This window comes from Trachypithecus francoisi, unplaced genomic scaffold (genome assembly GCF_009764315.1).
Source record: "Trachypithecus francoisi isolate TF-2019V2 unplaced genomic scaffold, Tfra_2.0 Lachesis_group4, whole genome shotgun sequence".
Classification (NCBI taxonomy): domain Eukaryota; kingdom Metazoa; phylum Chordata; class Mammalia; order Primates; family Cercopithecidae; genus Trachypithecus; species Trachypithecus francoisi.
Window position 1 is genome coordinate 142638502 of NW_022681469.1, and position 18302 is coordinate 142656803.

At 42.4% G+C, this 18302-nt stretch overlaps 1 protein-coding gene across 1 annotated transcript in view; it reads left to right on the top strand.

Moving 5' to 3' along the window:
• ABCA13 (ATP binding cassette subfamily A member 13) overlaps positions 1–18302 on the top strand; it is a 503527-nt gene that overhangs the window by 236943 nt on the left and 248282 nt on the right. The window contains exons 40-41 of the mRNA XM_033192140.1: positions 10154–10350; positions 17091–17248. Of these exons, the coding sequence (XP_033048031.1) occupies positions 10154–10350; positions 17091–17248 (355 nt within the window). The remainder of the gene's footprint in view (positions 1–10153; positions 10351–17090; positions 17249–18302) is intronic.

The following is an 18302-nucleotide window of genomic DNA, read 5'->3' on the forward strand; positions in this document are numbered from 1 at the left end:
CAGATTCAGGGATGGGTAGATGACAACAGCAGTGACAACACCACCCAACAGTGGATGATATGCTCAGATGACCTGAGATTCAAGGCTGGGGGCTTTAGCAGAGGTGGGGAAGGTCACAGTGAGACAAAAGGAGTCAACTGCCCCACATGGAGACCAAGTGAAGGAAAGAAATAGCAGTTATAGAACAGGATTTATGATGGGTATGTGTCCTGGCTCAAGCCTCTCTCTCCTGTCTTATCTGAGGTCGTTGTATGGCTTTCCCTGTACTTTAAGGACAGAATTTCTTTGTTCCTTGCATATGCTAGTCTTTCTCCCCTAAGTCCTGGCAAGTGCTTTCCTCTTTTTTTTTTTTTTTCTGGAACATACTGTTCAAGCATCCCCACTTCACTTACTCTCACTACCCATCTGACCAATTTCATATGCCACTTTCTCTGGAGTCAGAGGGAATCCCTGTAGCACCTGGGACTTTATCATTACCCTACTTACTTCTACTCTTATTATAATTTCTTGCCTGTCTTTTCCACTAGACCTTGAATTTCTTGAATCAAGGATAAGATTCGATTTATTTCTCTAGCCCTAGCAGGTGGCAGGTGCCAGGCATTGTAGGGGTTCAGTAAACATTCCTTGAATAAATGAATGAATGATTAAAGAGCAGCATCTGAAATACATTCTCTGGTGCATGAGTCTCTGGGTCTTAATAGGAGAAAATATCTTTTCCTCCTTTCCCTGCTGCCTAGCAATGTTCTCAATTAGAGGATTTTCGTGTCCTTTTGAGAAGGAATTTGGAAATGTAACTTTGCAAAAATTATTTGCTTCTTTTTGGTATGTATAAGATCAATAACTACTAGAAAAACCCTAGCCTCTAAATAACTTTAAAATTAAAAAAAATTCAACAGATTAAAAACTTCTGGCCAGTGTTTACAAATTGCTGTCTTCTTTCATTTTTAAGTCTGCTGTAAGCATCTGAACAATGCCCAGAAACCAGCAGAGTGGAAATGACTGGGCTTTGCAATGGGGTTCTCTCCCTGCCGCAATGATGGGTGTTCAGACATTGTTTTGCTGACCCCAGCCAATGCCTCAGTGGCTTAGAGTCCTAGGAATGTGTCATTCTGTGCAAAATAAGTCAAGGACTTTTACTTCCATTGACCTTAGTGGATATTAAATTCACTGATTAAAATGCCATGAGTGCTAATTATCTTCAGCCTCCAAGCCTGGTTCTGGGAAAACAGACATACTAAGACAAAGGGGCTTGATCTTGGGAAAGTCCATGTGGGGAGTGAGATACTTAACAGGTGCATATGATGCGTGTCACAGGGACCCAGTGGATGCCAGTGTGTATTTTGGCTTCAGAGTGCTAGTGGTTGAATGCAGCTCTTCCACTTAGAAAGCTTTTGACAATATATACTATCTCTCTCTTGGGTTTTCCAAATATAATGTGGTACTAATGACGAGAAGACCCTCATTTGGAGGTTATGTGGATTATAATAATTTATACACACAAAGCACTTAGAATAGTACCTAGTGTATGATACATGCCTAATAAATGTTAAATATGATTATCCGGGGGCAGAGCAAGATGGCTGAATAGGAACAGCTCCAGTCTCCAACTCCCAGTGCGAGCAACACAGAAGACCGGTGATTTCTGCATTTTCAACTGAGGTACTGGGGTCATCTCAGTAGGGAGTGCCGGACAATTGGTGTTGGTCAGCTGCTTCAGCCTGACCAGCGAGAGCTGAAGCAGGGCGAGGCATCGCCTCACCTGGGAAGCGCAAGGGGGAAGGGAATCCCTTTTCCTAGCCAGGGGAACCCAGACACACAACACCTGGAAAATTGGGTAACTCCCACCCCAATACTGCGCTTTAAGCAAACGGGCACACCAGGAGATTATACCCACACCTGGCTGGGAGGGTCCCACAGCCACGGAGCCTCTCTCATTGCTAGCACAGCAGTCTGTGATCTAACTGCAAGGCAGCAGCGAGGCTGGGGGAGGGGCGCCCGCCATTGCTGAGGCTTAAGTAGGTAAACAAAGCCGCTGGGAAGTTCGAACTGGGTGGAGCTCACAGCAGCTCAAGGAAACCTGCCTGTCTCTGTAGACTCCACCTCTGGGGACAGGGCACAGCTAAATAACAGCAACAAAAAAAGCAGCAGAAACCTGTGCAGATGCAAACGACTCTGTCTGACAGCTTTGAAGAGAGCAGTGGATCTCCCAAAATGGAGTTTGAGATCTAAGAACAGACAGACTGCCTGCTCAAGTGGGTCCCTGACCCCTGAGTAGCCTAACTGGGAGACATCCCCCACTAGGGGCAGTCTGACACCCCACACCTCACAGGGTGGAGTACACCCCTGAGAGAAAGCTTCCAAAGTAAGAATCAGACAGGTACACTCACTGTTCAGCAATATTCTATCTTCTGCAACCTCTGCTGCTGATACCCAGGCAAACAGGGTCTGGAGTGGACTTCAAGCAATCTCCAACAGACCTACAGCTGAGGGTCCTGACTATTAAAAGGAAAACTATCAAACAGGAAGAACACCTATACCAAAACCCCATCAGTACGTCACCATCATCAAAGACCAGAGGCAGATAAAACCACAAAGATGGGGAAAAAGCAGGGCAGAAAAGCTGGAAATTCAAAAAATAGGAGCACATCTCCCCCTGCAAAGGAGCGCAGCTCATCGCCAACAATGGATCAAAGCTGGTCAGAGAATGACTTTGACAAGATGAGACAAGAAGGCTTCAGTCCATCAAACTTCTCAGAGCTAAAGGAGGAATTATGTACCCAGCGCAAAGAAACTAAAAATCTTGAAAAAAGAGAGGAATAATTGGTAGCTAGAATAATTAATGCAGAGAAGATCATAAACGAAATGACAGAGATGAAAACCATGACATGAGAAATACGTGACAAATCCACAAGCTTCAGTAACCGACTTGATCAACTGGAAGAAAGGGTATCAGCGATTGAGGATCAAATGAATGGAATGAAGCGAGAAGAGAAACCAAAAGAAAAAAGAAGAAAAAGAAATGAACAAAGCCTGCAAGAAGTATGGGATTATATAAAAAGACCAAATCTATGTCTGATTGGGGTGCCTGAAAGTGAGGGGGAAAATGGAACCAAGTTGGAAAGCACTCTTCAGGATATCATCCAGGAGAACTTCCCCAACCTAGTAGGGCAGGCCAACATTCACATTCAGGAAATACAGAGAACACCACAAAGATACTCCTCGAGAAGAGCAACTCCAAGACACATAATTGCCAGATTCACCAAAGTTGAAATGAAGGAAAAAATCTTAAGGGCAGCCAGAGAGAAAGGTCGGGTTACCCACAAAGGGAAGCCCATCAGACTAACAGCAGACCTCTCGGCAGAAACTCTACAAGCCAGAAGAGAGTGGGGGCCAATAGTCAACATTCTTAAAGAAAAGAATTTTCAACACAGAATTTCATATCCAGCCAAACTAAGTTTCACAAGTGAAGGAGAAATAAAATCCTTTACAGATAAGCAAATGCTTAGAGATTTTGTCACCACCAGGCCTGCCTTACAAGAGACCCTGAAGGAAGCACTAAACATGGAAAGGAACAACCGGTACCAGCCATTGCAAAAACATGCCAAAATATAAAGACCATTGAGGCTAGGAAGAAACTGCATCAACTAACGAGCAAAATAACCAGTTAATATCATAATTGCAGGATCAAGTTCACACATAACAATGTTAACCTTAAATGTAAATGGACTAGATGGTCCAACTAAAAGACACAGACTGACAAATTGGATAAAGAGTCAAGACCCATCAGTTTGCTGTATTCAGGAGACCCATCTCACATGCAGGGACACACATAGGCTCAAAACAAAGGGATGGAGGAAGATCTACCAAGAAAATGGAGAACAAAAAAAAGCAGGGGTTGCAATCCTAGTCTCTGATAAAATAGACTTTAAACCATCAAAGATCAAAAGAGACAAAGAAGGCCATTACATAATGGTAAAGGGATCAATTCAACAGGAAGAGCTAACTCTCCTAAATATATATACACCCAATACAGGAGCACCCAGATTCATAAAGCAAGTCCTTAGAGACTTACAAAGAGACTTAGACTCCCATAGAGTAATAATGGGAGACTTCAACACTCCACTGTCAACATTAGACAGATCAACGAGACAGAAAGTTAACAAGGATATCCAGGAATTGCACTAATCTCTGCACCAAGCAGACCTAATAGACATCTATAGCACTCTCCACCCCAAATCAACAGAATATACATTCTTCTCAGCACCACATCACAGTTATTCCAAAATTGACCACATAATTGGAAGTAAAGCACTCCTCAGCAAATGTACAAGAACAGAAATTATAACAAACTGTCTCTCAGACCACAGTGCAATCAAACTAGAACTCAGGAATAAGAAACTCAATCAAAACTGCTCAACTACATGGAAACTGAACAACCTGCTCCTGAAGGACTACTGGGTACATAACGAAATGAAGGCAGAAATAAAGATGTTCTTTGAAACCAGTGAGAACAAAGATACAACATAGCAGAATCTCTGGGACACATTTAAAGCAGTGTGTAGAGGCAAATTTATAGCACTAAATGCCCACAAGAGAAAGCTGGAAAGATCTAAAATTGACACTCTAACATCACAATTAAAAGAACTGGAGAAGCAAGAGCAAACACATTCAAAAGCTAGCAGAAGGCAAGAAATAACTAAGATCAGAGCAGAACTGAAGGAGATAGAGACACAAAAAACCCTCCGAAAAATCAATGAATCCAGGAGTTGGTTTTTTGAAAAAATCAACAAAATTGACAGACCGCTAGCAAGACTAATAAAGAAGAAAAGAGAGAAGAATCAAATAGATGCAATAAAAAATGGTAAAGGGGATATCACCACTGACCCCACAGAAGTACAAACTACCATCAGAGAATACTATAAACGCCTCTACGCAAATCAACTAGAAAATCTAGAAGAAATGGATAATTTCCTGGATACTTACACTCTTCCAAGACTAAACCAGGAAGAAGTTGAATCCCTGAATAGACCAATAGCAGGCTCTGAAATTGAGGCAATAATTAATAGCCTACCAACCAAAAAAAGTCCAGGACCAGATGGATTCACAGCTGAATTCTACCAGAGGTACAAGGAGATGCTGGTACCATTCCTTCTGAAACTATTCCAATCAATAGAAAAAGAGGGAATCCTCCCTAACTCATTTTATGAGTCCAACATCATCCTGATACCAAAGCCGGGCAGAGACACAACAAAAAAAGAGAATTTTAGACCAATATCCCTGATGAACATTGATGCAAAAATCCTCAATAAAATACTGGCAAACTGGATTCACCAGCACATCAAAAATCTTATCCACCATGATCAAGTGGGCTTCATCCCTGGGATGCAAGGCTGGTTCAACATTCGCAAATCAATAAACGTAATCCAGCATATAAACAGAACCAAAGACAAGAACCACATGATTATCTCAATAGATGCAGAAAAGGCTTTTGACAAAATTCAACAGCCCTTCATGCTAAAAACGCTCAATAAATTCGGTATTGATGGAACGTACCTCAAAATAATAAGAGCTATTTATGACAAACCCACAGCCAATATCATACTGAATGGGCAAAAACTGGAAAAATTCCCTTTGAAAACTGGCACAAGACAGGGATGCCCTCTCTCACCACTCCTATTCAATATAGTGTTGGAAGTTCTGGCTAGGGCAATCAGGCAAGAAAAGAAATCAAGGGTATCCAGTTAGGAAAAGAAGAAGTCAAATTGTCCCTGTTTGCAGATGACATGATTGTATATTTAGAAAACCCTATTGTCTCAGCCCAAAATCTCCTTAAGTTGATAAGCAACTTCAGCAAAGTCTCAGGATACAAAATCAAGGTGCAAAAATCACAAGCATTCTTATACACCAGTAACAGACAAACAGAGAGCCAAATCATGAATGAACTTCCATTCACAATTGCTTCAAAGAGAATAAAATACCTAGGAATTCAACTTACAAGGGATGTCAAGGACCTCTTCAAGGAGAACTACAAACCACTGCTCAGTGAAATCAAAGAGGACACAAACAAATGGAAGAACATACCATGCTCATGGATAGGAAGAATCAATATCATGAAAATGGCCATACTGCCCAAGGTTATTTATAGATTCAATGCCATCCCCATCAAGCTGCCAATGAGTTTCTTCACAGAATTGGAAAAATCTGCTTTAAAGTTCATATGGAACCAAAAAAGAGCCCGCATTGCCAAGACAATCCTAAGTCAAAAGGACAAAGCTGGAGGCGTCACACTACCTGACTTCAAACTATACTACAAGGCTACAGTAACCAAAACAGCATGGTACTGGTACCAAAACAGAGATATAGACCAATGGAACAGAACAGAGTCCTCAGAAATAATACCACACATCTACAGCCATCTGATCTTTGACAAACCTGAGACAAACAAGAAATGGGGAAAGGATTCCCTATTTAATAAATGGTGCTGGGAAAATTGGCTAGCCATAAGTAGAAAGCTGAAACTGGATTCTTTCCTTACTCCTTATACGAAAATTAGTTCAAGATGGATTAGAGACTTAAATGTTAGACCTAATACCGTAAAAACCCTAGAAGAAAACCTAGGTAGTTCCATTCAGGACATAGGCATGGGCAAGAACTTCATGTCTAAAACACCAAAAGCAACGGCAGCAAAAGCCAAAATTGACAAATGGGATCTAATTAAACTAAAGAGCTTCTGCACAGCAAAAGAAACTACCATCAGAGTGAATAGGCAACCTACAGAATGGGAGAAAATTTTTGCAATCTACTCATCTGACAAAGGGCTAATATCCAGAACCTACAAAGAACTCAAACAAATTTACAAGAAAAAAACAAACAACCCCATCAAAAAGTGGGCAAAGGATATGAACAGACATTTCTCAAAAGAAGACATTCATACAGCCAACAGACACATGAAAAAAATGCTCATCATCACTGGCCATCAGAGAAATGCAAATCAAAACCACAATGAGATACCATCTCACACCAGTTAGAATGGCAATCATTAAAAGGTCAGGAAACAACAGGTGTTGGAGAGGATGTGGAGAAATAGGAACACTTTTACACTGTTGGTGGGATTGTAAACTAGTTCAACCATTATGGAAAACAGTATGGCAATTCCTCAAGGATCTAGAACTAGATGTACCATATGACCCAGCCATCCCATTACTTGGTATCTACCCAAAGGATTATAAATCATGCTGCTATAAAGACACATGCACACGTATGTTTCTTGCGGCACTATTCACAGTAGCAAAGACTTGGAATCAACCCAAATGTCCATCAGTGACAGACTGGATTAAGAAAATGTGGCACATATACACCATGGAATATTATGCAGCCATAAAAAAGGATGAGTTCATGTCCTTTGTAGGGACATGGATGCAGCTGGAAACCATCATTCTTAGCAAACTATCACAAGAACAGAAAACCAAACACCGCATGTTCTCACTCATAGGTGGGAACTGAACAATGAGATCACTTGGACTCGGTAAGGGGAACATCACACATAGGGGCCTATTATTGGGAGGGCAGAGGGGGGAGGGATTGCATTGGGAGTTATACCTGATATAAATGACAAATTGATGGGTGCTGACGAGTTGATGGGTGCAGCACACCAACATGGCACAAGTATACATATGTAACAAACCTGCACGTTATGCACATGTACCCTAGAACTTAAAGTATTAAAAAAAAAGATTATCTAGGCTTGGAGCTAACATTTAAAAAATAAAACAAAGTGACTGGGATTTCCTCTGTGGGAAAGCGTTTTGAAATGAATGAATGATATTCTTCAGAATTGTAGATTCTACAGTATTGTGATGTGATAGAAAGTTCTACTTTAAGTTGGACCTCTCCAAGACCAATAACTCACCATCTCCTGTGAGCTTCCCATAGCACGTTGCTTATACTTCACCTGTAACATTTATCTCATTGTGTCCTAATTGGATATATACACATGATTTCTCTAGACAACTCTGATTTCCTACAGAAGGACCTGTGCTTTGTTGCTCTTTGATACCCCTACCCTTATATCCAATATGCAACCAGCACCTATGATGTTATAGACCATTTGTGCGATCTTGCAAGAAGTTATAAAACACAGAAGAATGAAACAGGCTCATCCTCACTCCCTCCACCCTATCATTATCACCTACCACTCTTGGTTTCAGGAATTTTAAAACACACACACACACACACACACACACACACACGATGGGGAGCAAAATTGTCCATAAAATGTGTTTGTATATTGAAGTTCAAAGTGCATCAGAAAAACAGGCTTCCACTAAAAACAGAAGTAAAAGTACAGAGTGAACCAGATTGGTCAGTTTAACACTAACCAGTTGCATAAGATATAATAGAGAGCAGGCCCCAGCTTCTTTGCATACATTTGATTGTAGAGGCATGGTTGGTTCCTTTTGCTTATATCTTGTTTGACACCTGTGTAGTGGAGGTTCTGTGAAGGACTGCACAGGTGGGGACAAAGTGGCAGGGGGCCAAAAGTATTCCTGAAGTTCAATGCCAGGTGTATGAAGAGGAGGTAGGCTTCCAGCTTAGTTAGGGTGCACAATGAGGCAGCAGCATGGGGCCACCCAAGAGGATATCATAGACATCCTGAGTAGTGCCAATGGAAGAAATGAAGAAGGAGGGGTTTGAGGTTGAACATAGAAAGAACATGCACGTTTGAGAACATCTGATATCTTACTGACTTTTTTTCTTGTCTATTTGTCTTCTCTGCTGACTGATCTCTGGTTCATGTGCTAAGTTTGGCTTAACAGATGGACCGCCTCTACTAGATTGGAATCTCGCAGCTGAGAATGTGTTGGGAGATTGCAGGGCTAGACAGTTACCTGGTGAAATAAAAACATTTGTCTTCCTCTTTTCAATAGGGTGTTGTCCACACTGGGAACACCTGAAAAACAGGAGCATAAATTACTACTATAAATTTAGGTTGAGATTTAACCAGCAGAAAATGCACTATAAGATTTGAATGAAACATTAAGTGCACAGAGTGAACACTAAACCCTAAGAAGTGGGCTTGAACTCTTTCTACGTCAGGATGGGAAGTATTTACATGAAATACTTACTTAGTCATCAGGCAGACAATGGGATTCACCCAATTCTTTGCTTGGGATTCTGGAATGTTCCAGGCCCCAACTATTCTTGAAGCTCAACTGTCTGGAACCTCTCAAATCCTCCTCTGACTGTCTAGCCTTCTCTCTGGTTGCAGAATGGCACCATGACTTTAGCTGCTGGCCATCAGGAAGGTAGAAACATGCCTGCAGCTCAGGGGAGAGACTCCACTTTGGTTTGAGCGGTCAAGGGAAGGTTTCAGGAAGGCATTGTTTAAACTGGGTCTCTAACAATGAGTAAGATGATAAGTAGGTGATGAGGGCAGTAAGTATTCCTGTAGAGTTAACAGGGGCACAGTGGTGAGGGAAGTTATTTAAGAGAAAAGAGAGTGGATCCCTGGAAGGGGGGTAAAGTTTCACATGGGGAAGGCTTTGCACTGGGTGTCTGAGATCTGGAACTCCCAAGACCAAAAGATTCCTGCAACAGAACAGGAGACTTGTTCTTACATTAATAGCAAATGATAATATTTCTTTGCACATGGCATTTCATTGGAACATCTGCATTAATCAGGAAGGTTGGGTGATCCAGATTTAGTGGACAGTGCGCCAGGGAGTGAAAGGCTTCTCTGATGAACAGTAGAGCTGGGCCTGCCTTCCATCTTCTGACCACACTGGTGCATCAGCCATTCCACTATACTCCATACCCTGTAGAGGGATGCAGGGCCCTCCCTGGCAGGAGATATGAGTGAAATGAGAGACATGCTTCTCCAGAGAGGAGACAATGCAAGTATTTCCAAGCATAATTCTGGGCAGATATTGCTGGTGTGCATCATGGTTAGTCCTTTGGTATGATTCTATCTGAACCTGAAGAAAGTCCATGCTGCTGTGGTGAGACTCACATATGTATGTAGCATCCACGCCTCCGTAATATATTTGTGGTTTATAATGATTTCAGTCACTGTTAGTCATTATTTCTGGAGTGAAATTAGAAGCAACGGTTTAAGGTGTTCAGGGAGAAGAGTGATGCTTTCTTCTAATTTCAGAACTCTTCAGGATGTGGACTTAACTCAGCATCAGCGCAAACAGACTCGAGCGCTGTCTGGAGGCCTGAAGAGGAAACTCTCCATTGGCATTGCTTTCCTGGGCATGTCGAGGACCGTGGTTCTGGATGAGCCCACCAGTGGGGTGGACCCTTGCTCCCGGCATAGCCTGTGGGACATTCTGCTCAAGTACCGAGAAGGTAGGCACTGGGCCTTATTCTGCCTTCTCTTCCCACAGTGTTGTATTGCAGGAAATGCATTGCTGTTGTACGGAAGAATCTAGTTGTGTCCCAATGAGGCTACATTATCCTTTTCAGAAAAACATAGTTTTTAAATCACTTGTAGGGATATATTCATTAGATAACATCTCTATAGTGCTTAGAATTGCTTACTTTGTGTTTGACCTTTTAACTCAATAACAGCAATGACATTTATGTACATTATATATTATCATATGTGATTTCAAGGAAAATTGTCTTCTTCTGGGAGCTTCTTAGTTTCTTAGAAGAGGCATCCCAGATCATAGGATGAACATCCCTTATCTCAGATGAAGAAATGAAAGCTCAGAGAGATGGCAGTTGATTTACTTGTAGCTATAGAGAAAGTTTCCTGGCAGGTGGCCGTTGAGCCTCTGGTCCATATTTCTCGCATGTATTATTGTTTCTTTCCAATTTAGGACATTTGATGGGAAGTTACTAATTTCCAACTTCTGATTCTTTCTGCAATCCTGACAGCTAGGAAGCATTGCTCTATGTATTTTTGATGAGAATTCTCCCTTTTGGAGAGAAACATTGCAACAGTGAAACACATCTTGGTGCTGGTAAACAAGTGTAGAAGCATCAGTGGCAGGATTAATACAGATTCTTATAAAATGTTACTTTGCTTTTTCTTTCGCCTTTTGAGTATAAAATTTTCTTCTGACTTGACCTAAGGTCTCCATTTCCCTGGAGTTGAACTAGGATTTGCAAATGAAGAAATAAAGGAAAAATAACAAGAAAGAGCTCTTCTTTTTCTTAGCATATAGAGGGCTGAGCCCAGGTGTCTTGGACCATCAAATTCTATCTTTGGAGTAGAAAAGACACTCCAGTCTGTCACTTAAAGCTTAACCATAGGCTGGAGTCAGAAAGGAGAAAAATAACTAAAGGGAGTATGGAAGAACAGTCTGTTTCTTTCTGTCCCACAATTTTGGTGGAATTATGGAAAGAGAAGACAGAGATAGAAGTGGGAAAATTGAGCAGGCAGATGTGACTTTTTGTTCCACTCTGGGCTTTGACCTGGCCTGGGCAATTGCACTAGAGAAGTGCAGGCCACATCTGTGGTGCTGGCTCCTCAATCATGGCGCAGCCCCATCGGAGTTCACGAGGCTGAGCAGAACTCCAGGACCCAGTGAGGCACTGAGGGCTGGTATTCCCTACCTTTTCACACCCATGAACTTTGACACTAAAAGACAGGGCTTGCTAGGGATGCTGCTATGGAAGTAGGGGACCCCTTGGAGCTAGCTGACTGGAGGCCAGGGCAGAGATTCAGCCATCTGCAGTCAGCAGGACCTGCTGTGAGGCCTAGACAGCCCGGAAGCCCTCTGCTCTGGTCTGAACCCTTTGGAGTCCAAGCTACAAATGCCAAGGTGGGGAGGGGGACAGTGCCATGTGGTCTTGGTTGGCACCCAGACACCAGAGGACGCTGACCTCATTGTACCCAAAGATTCAAACCCTTCCCCATTGCCACGAGATCACCAAGACTCCTGACTCCATTTACCTGAGTGCCCCTTGAGGAAAGATACAGAAAGGGCAGAAATGGGAAACTGACCACAGCTTCAAAAGACTGATTAAATTTTGAGATGAAACGATTTAAACTGAATCAAACAATTTACGTGCTACCCTGGCTGGGGACTGATGCAGCAAATCAATGGGAGATAGACAAATAGATTACATTGTTTCTGCACCTGTGAATTGCGGTGCAAATTAAATACCACAAGCCCACTACTCTTGTTTAGTTTAAAAATTAGAGCTGGAGTCTGAAAGCTTTAGCTGACAGAACATTTTTGTAATGAGCACAAAGGTTATTTTAGACAGAAAAATAGATACAATGAAAGTCTCAGAAACAGACAGTTTTCTTCAGTTTCTGTTGTTACAAACCAAATATTTCCTCATTGTCCTTCACTAGTTAGCAATGTTTTTTTTTGTCTTTGGAGGGTTTTTTTGAAATCGTCCCTGCACTGATTGAAGTGCAAAATCAATAGCATGTAAGCGATTAGATAGGCGGTATTGGAAGAGAAATGTGTTTTCAAGAATCAAAATGTATAGCCATTTCTGAAGCAGCCCAAACCTCTAGGTAATCATATAGCTCTGTGAGACAGATCTAAGGGCTGTGCACAAACAAACACTTCCTGCTGAGAAGAAAGAGCTCTTCTGTCAGAATACCAGTGCACTGGGGGCTCAGTCTACCTGGAATGTTGTGTGTATTTCTTTCTTAGTTATGTACAGTGAGGGCTCTTGATCAGCCCTGGTACCAGTATTTCTGTGTCTCCCATGGAAAAATAAATAAGGAAGCAAAAAATACCAGTGAAAACTGGCACATCTCAACGAAGTTTCTGTCCTGGGGTATGTACTTGCTCTACAAATCCCATGTGACCCTGCAGAAATGATCAAATGCTTCTGAGCTTCAGTGTTCTCATTTGCAAATAGAGACAATGGTACCATCTCATAGGATGTGAGAGTGCACAGTTGTATGTGAAAGTGCACAGCTCTGTATCCGCCATGTGGGCGCTCCATCAATGACAGGTTGTCGTTATTATTATTAAAATAGACAAGGGGTGAATGTGGGAAGTGCAGCTTTTGGAGGAGCATATCATCTGAATCAGAGAGAGAAACAGTCAAGCAGTGTCTTGGGGAAAACAGTAATATTGGTCTTTGAGGCAGGGTGTGGTGGCTAATGCCTTTAATTCCAGCACTTTGGGAGGCTTACATATAATACCTATTAATAATATAATGGACATACCATTTAAATAGTTGTTATATTGGGAGGCCGAGATGGTGGATCACCCGAGGTCAGGAGTTCGAGACCATCCTGGCCAATATGATGAAACCCCACCTCTACTAAAAATACACAAATTAGCTGGGCATGGTGATGCACACCTGTAGTCCCAGCTACTTGGGAGGCTGAGGCAGGAGAATTACTTGAACCCGGGAGGCAAAGGTTGCAGTGAGTCAAGATCGTGCCACTGCACTCCAGCCTGGGCGACAGAACAAGGCTCCATCTCAAAAAAAAAAAAAAGTCTATATCTATATATAGCTCCCTAAGGCTTTGGATATGTCTTGGATTTCCTTAACAACCACGAAAAAGTCATCAAGGGTCAAATCCCTGCAAACCTAATTGAAATTCTTTGAAAGTTTATTTATTTATTTTCCCAGCTTCATTAAAGTATAATTGACAACTGAAAATTGTGTATTTGTGGTGTACAGAGTGATGTTTTGATACACCGTTGACTCCTTATATCCATGGGTTCTGCATCTGTGGGTTCAAACAACCTCAGATCAAAAATATTCAGGGAAAGGCCTAGCCCGGTGGCTCATGCCTGTAATACCAGCACTTTGGGCGGCCGAGGGAAGTGGATCACCTGAGGTCAGGAGTTCAAGACCAACCTGACCAACATGGCAAAACCCTGTCTCTACTAAGAATACAAAAAAATTAACCAGGTGTGGTGGTGCATGCCTGTAGTCCCAGCTGCTCAGGAGACTGAGGCATGAGAATCACTTGAACCCAGGAGGTGGAGGTTGCAGTGAGCTGAGACTGTGCCACTGCACTCCAGCCTGGGTGACAGAGTGAGACTCTGTCTCAAAAAAAAGAAAAAAAAAACTCAGGGAAAGAAAACCAATAAGAAATAATACAGCAAAACAAAACAAAACAAAACAAAAAAACAAATAAAAATAATAGAGTATAACAATTGTTTTTTTTTTTTTTTTTTTTTTTTTTTTTTTTGAGATAGAGTCTTGCTCTGTCTCCCAGGCTGGAGTGCAATGGCACAATCTCGGCTCACTGCAACCTCTGCCTCCCGGGTTCAAGCAATTCTCCTGCCTCAGCCTCCCAAGTAGCTGGGATTACAGGCACGTACCACCACAACTGGTTAATTTTTATATTTGTTAGTAGAGACGGGGTTTCCCTATGTTGGCCAGGCTAGTCTCTAACTCCTGACCTCAGGTGATCCACCGCCTCGGCCTCCCAATATAACAACTATTTAAATGGGATGTACATTATATTATTAATAGGTATTATCTGTAATCTAGAGATGATTTAAAGTGTATGGGAGGATGTACTTAGGTTGTGTGCACATACTACCCCATTTTACTTAGGGATTTTGGTATCTTCAGGGGTCTTAGAACCAATGGCCCACAGATACCAAGGGAAAAATGTACCCATACGTTGTGGAATGATTAAATCAAGCTAATTTACATGTGCATCACCTCACATACTTACCTTTTGTTGTTGAGAGCACTTAAGATCTAATCTCAGCAATTTTCTGATATATAATGCATTATTACTAACGGTAGTCACCATGCTGTACAATAGATTTCTAGAATTTGTTCATCTTGTGTTGCTGAAACTTTGTATCCTTTAACTAATATCTCCCTCCTTCTCCTCCCTCCCGGCTCCCCGCCCTACAAGCTCCTGGCAACAACCATTTTACTCTTTGCTTCTCTTTTAGGAATTTAGATTCTAGTTGACTTTTATTTTTAGACTTCATTGTATGGGAACATATCATCTGAACTACATGATAGCTCTAATCAGAGTATCTAAACTGCCTTTAATCCTAGATCAGGGATTAAGCAACTTTTCTTAGCCTCAAAGGTCTAACATGCAAGGAGCTTGGCCTTGGACTTGGGGACGGGGACATATATGTGGCAAGAACTGGTCATTGTGGACCTTCAAGCTCTGTTGCTCTTCTACATTCCATAGTTTCTTTGTAAATGCATCTTTTTTTTAATGTATTGAAAGTCTTAGTCTTTTAAGCTGTCTCCTCTATTACTGTTGTTTTTTCTACTTGTATTTTGTTTTTAATTGACACATGATAATTGCATATGTTTATTTATTGTTTTCATTTTTTCACTTTTAAATTCAGGGGTACATGTGCAGGTTTGTTATATAGGTAAACTTGTTTCACAGGGGTTTGTTGTACAGATTATTTCATCACTCCGGTATTAAGCCTAGTACCCATTCATTATTTTTCCTGATCCTCTCCTTCCCCTCTCCCTCCACCATCTGGTAGACCTCTGTGTGTGTTGTTCCCTCTATGTCTCCATGTGTTCTCATCACTTAACTCCCACTTTTAAGTAAGAACATGTGGTATTTGGTTTTCTGTTCCTGCATTAGTTTGCTAAGCATGATGGCCTCGAGCTCCATCTACGTTCCACGTATGGGTTACAGTGTGATGTTTTGACACATGAACACATTGTGTAATGATCAAATCAGGGTAATTAGCGTATTCACCACCTCAAACATTTACTTGAGTAGAATTAAAGCCATGTTTAGCCTTCTCTCTTTGAATATTTACCTTTGGAACAAGAATCAATCAATGCGTTTCTTTCTGTTTATTAAAATGGAACAGGTTGAATGGGGCTCAGTGGAAGCCAATGGGGAGTGTTGAAGCTAAAAGCAGCAACATCTTTTTACATAACTGAATCAACTTCACCAAAATATCTTCTAGTTTCTATGGCCTCTACTCTGCTAAAGCTAAATCTGAGGCTTTTTCTTTCCAAGCAAAAGTTGTAAAACTTGACAAGATGCTAGATTGCTTAGAGAAAACATTTGAACTTAGTATTTGCTTCTGCCAAAGGAGGCCATGCCCACTGGGCTCAGTGATGTCTTTCATGCCAGGAACACCCAAGTCTCCCTCCACCCTGGCTTCCTGTGCCCGTCACCCACAACGTACCCTCCTCTCTGTGAGTCATGGCTGCTGTTAGCTTTTCCAGGGAGGCATTGCATGTTCCGATGCTGCTACTTGGAAGAATGAATACATGTGGTCACATCATCCCTGATTCCAAAGGGTATCAATGTATACCATGGTCATTTCAGACCTCTTTTTTATGATTGAATTCCGCCTTAACCCAGTGCTACGATTTTCTTATTCAATTGCACTTCCATAAAATATAGCCTTCTCCCTACATACATCTCCCTGGTCATCCAAAGAAGAATGAGGAGGGCCAGGCACAGTGGCTCACACTTGTAATCCCAACACTTTGGGTGGCCGAGGTGGGTGAACTACCGGAGGTTAGGAGTTCAAGATTAGCCTGGCCAACATGATGAAATCCTGTGTGTACTAAAAGTACCAAAAAAAAAAAAATTTAGCCAGGTGTGGTGGTGCTCGCCTGTAGTCCCAGCTACTCCAGAGACTGAGGTGGGAGAATTGCTTGAACCTGGGAGGTGGAGGTTGCAGTGAGCCAAGATGGTGCCACTGCACTCCAGCCTGGGCGAGAAAGTGAGACTCCCTTTCAAAAAAAAAAAAAAAAAAAAAAAATGAGGAAGAGAGGACTTTAGTGTCTGAGAGAGAGACATCCACCCAGCTTTTTTTTTTTTTTAATGTATTCTCTCTGTTCATGCAGTGATCTGCCTGTAAGTCAGAGAGAACAGGGGACTGTGTACAACCACTCTGTGTTTTGCCGCACAGTTTCACCCTCCGTGCCTGGCAGAGCACCCACTTTCATTCATGGAGGTGGGGATGGGAGATCCGTGGGAACTACTGTAGAGGAAAGAGTTTCAGGGCCTTGAATTGGCAAAGTGGTCTTGACTAAGTCCTTCCTGCAGGACACACTTCAATTTTTTTCAGTTTGAAAATTGGTGAGGATCTTTAAATTGTGCCCTGGATCTACCATCCTGAGGAAAGGAGGGAAGGTCCTCCTGGGGCCTTTGTCCTCCTGGTCCTGATGCGCCCTGTTCTTGGACCCAGGCCGCACGATCATCTTCACAACCCACCACCTGGATGAAGCCGAAGCGCTGAGTGACCGTGTGGCCATCCTCCAGCACGGGAGGCTCAGGTGCTGCGGTCCTCCCTTCTGCCTGAAGGAGGAGTATGGCCAGGGGCTCCGCCTGACACTCACGAGACAGGTAAGGAGTGCAACCGTTCCATCTCACTGAAGTCCCATTCCTGTCTGTGGCATGAGAAACAAGTGACGACAGTTACATAGTAGTAATGTCTCAGTGGAGGTCTTCTCTGTACGATGGCCCACATGCCAAAATGAGTGCCCCCAGGCCTGCGCAGGGAGCAAGCCTCTGGGAACCCAAGTATGCATTTTGACTGCCAATAGAAAATACATGAGGAGTCAGAATTACCTGATGGATAACAGGAGCTGCTGTGAGTGTCAGGGCCAGGAAGTGCATGACCTAGGTATTCTAGAAATATTTTTCTTCTTTCTTTCTCTCTTTCTTTTCTTTTCTTTCTTTCTTTCTTTTCTTTTCTTTCTTCTTTCTTTCTTTCTTTCTTTCTTTCTTTCTTTCCTTTCTTTCTTCCTTCCTTCCTTCCTTTCTTTTCTTTCTTTCTTTCTTTCTCTTCTTTCTTTCTCTTCTTTTCTTTCTTCTTTCTTTCTTTCTTTCTTTCTTTCTTTCTTCTTTCTTTTCTTTTCTTTCTTTCTTCTTTCTTTCTTTCCTTTCTTTCTTCCTTCCTTCCTTCCTTCCTCCTTCCTTCCTTCCTTCCTTCCTCCTTCCCTCCCTCCCTTCCTCCCTCCCTCCTTCCCTCTCTCTCTCCCTCTCTCTCTCCTTCTCTCCTTCTCTGTCTTTCTTTTCTTTTCTTTTTGGAGTCTTGCTGTTCACTGCAACCTCCGCCTCCCGGTTTCAAGCGATTCTCCTGCCTCAGTCTCCCGAGTAGCTGGGACTACAGGCACATGCCACCAGGCCTGGCCAATTTTCATATTTTTAGTAGAGATAGTGTTTTACCATATTGGCCAGGCTGGTCTGGAACTCCTGACCTCAGGTGATCCACCAACCTCGGCCTCCCAAAGTGTTGGGATTGCAGGCGTGAGCCACTGTGCCTGGCCTAGAAATATTTTTTTGACAACGATACTCCCCTCCTGGAGGCTAAAACTTTGCCAGAAAACAAGAGCGTAGTGAGGGGATAGAGCAAGTGGAGTCTGGCCTGGGAGGTCAAACCTGTGTCACATTAACT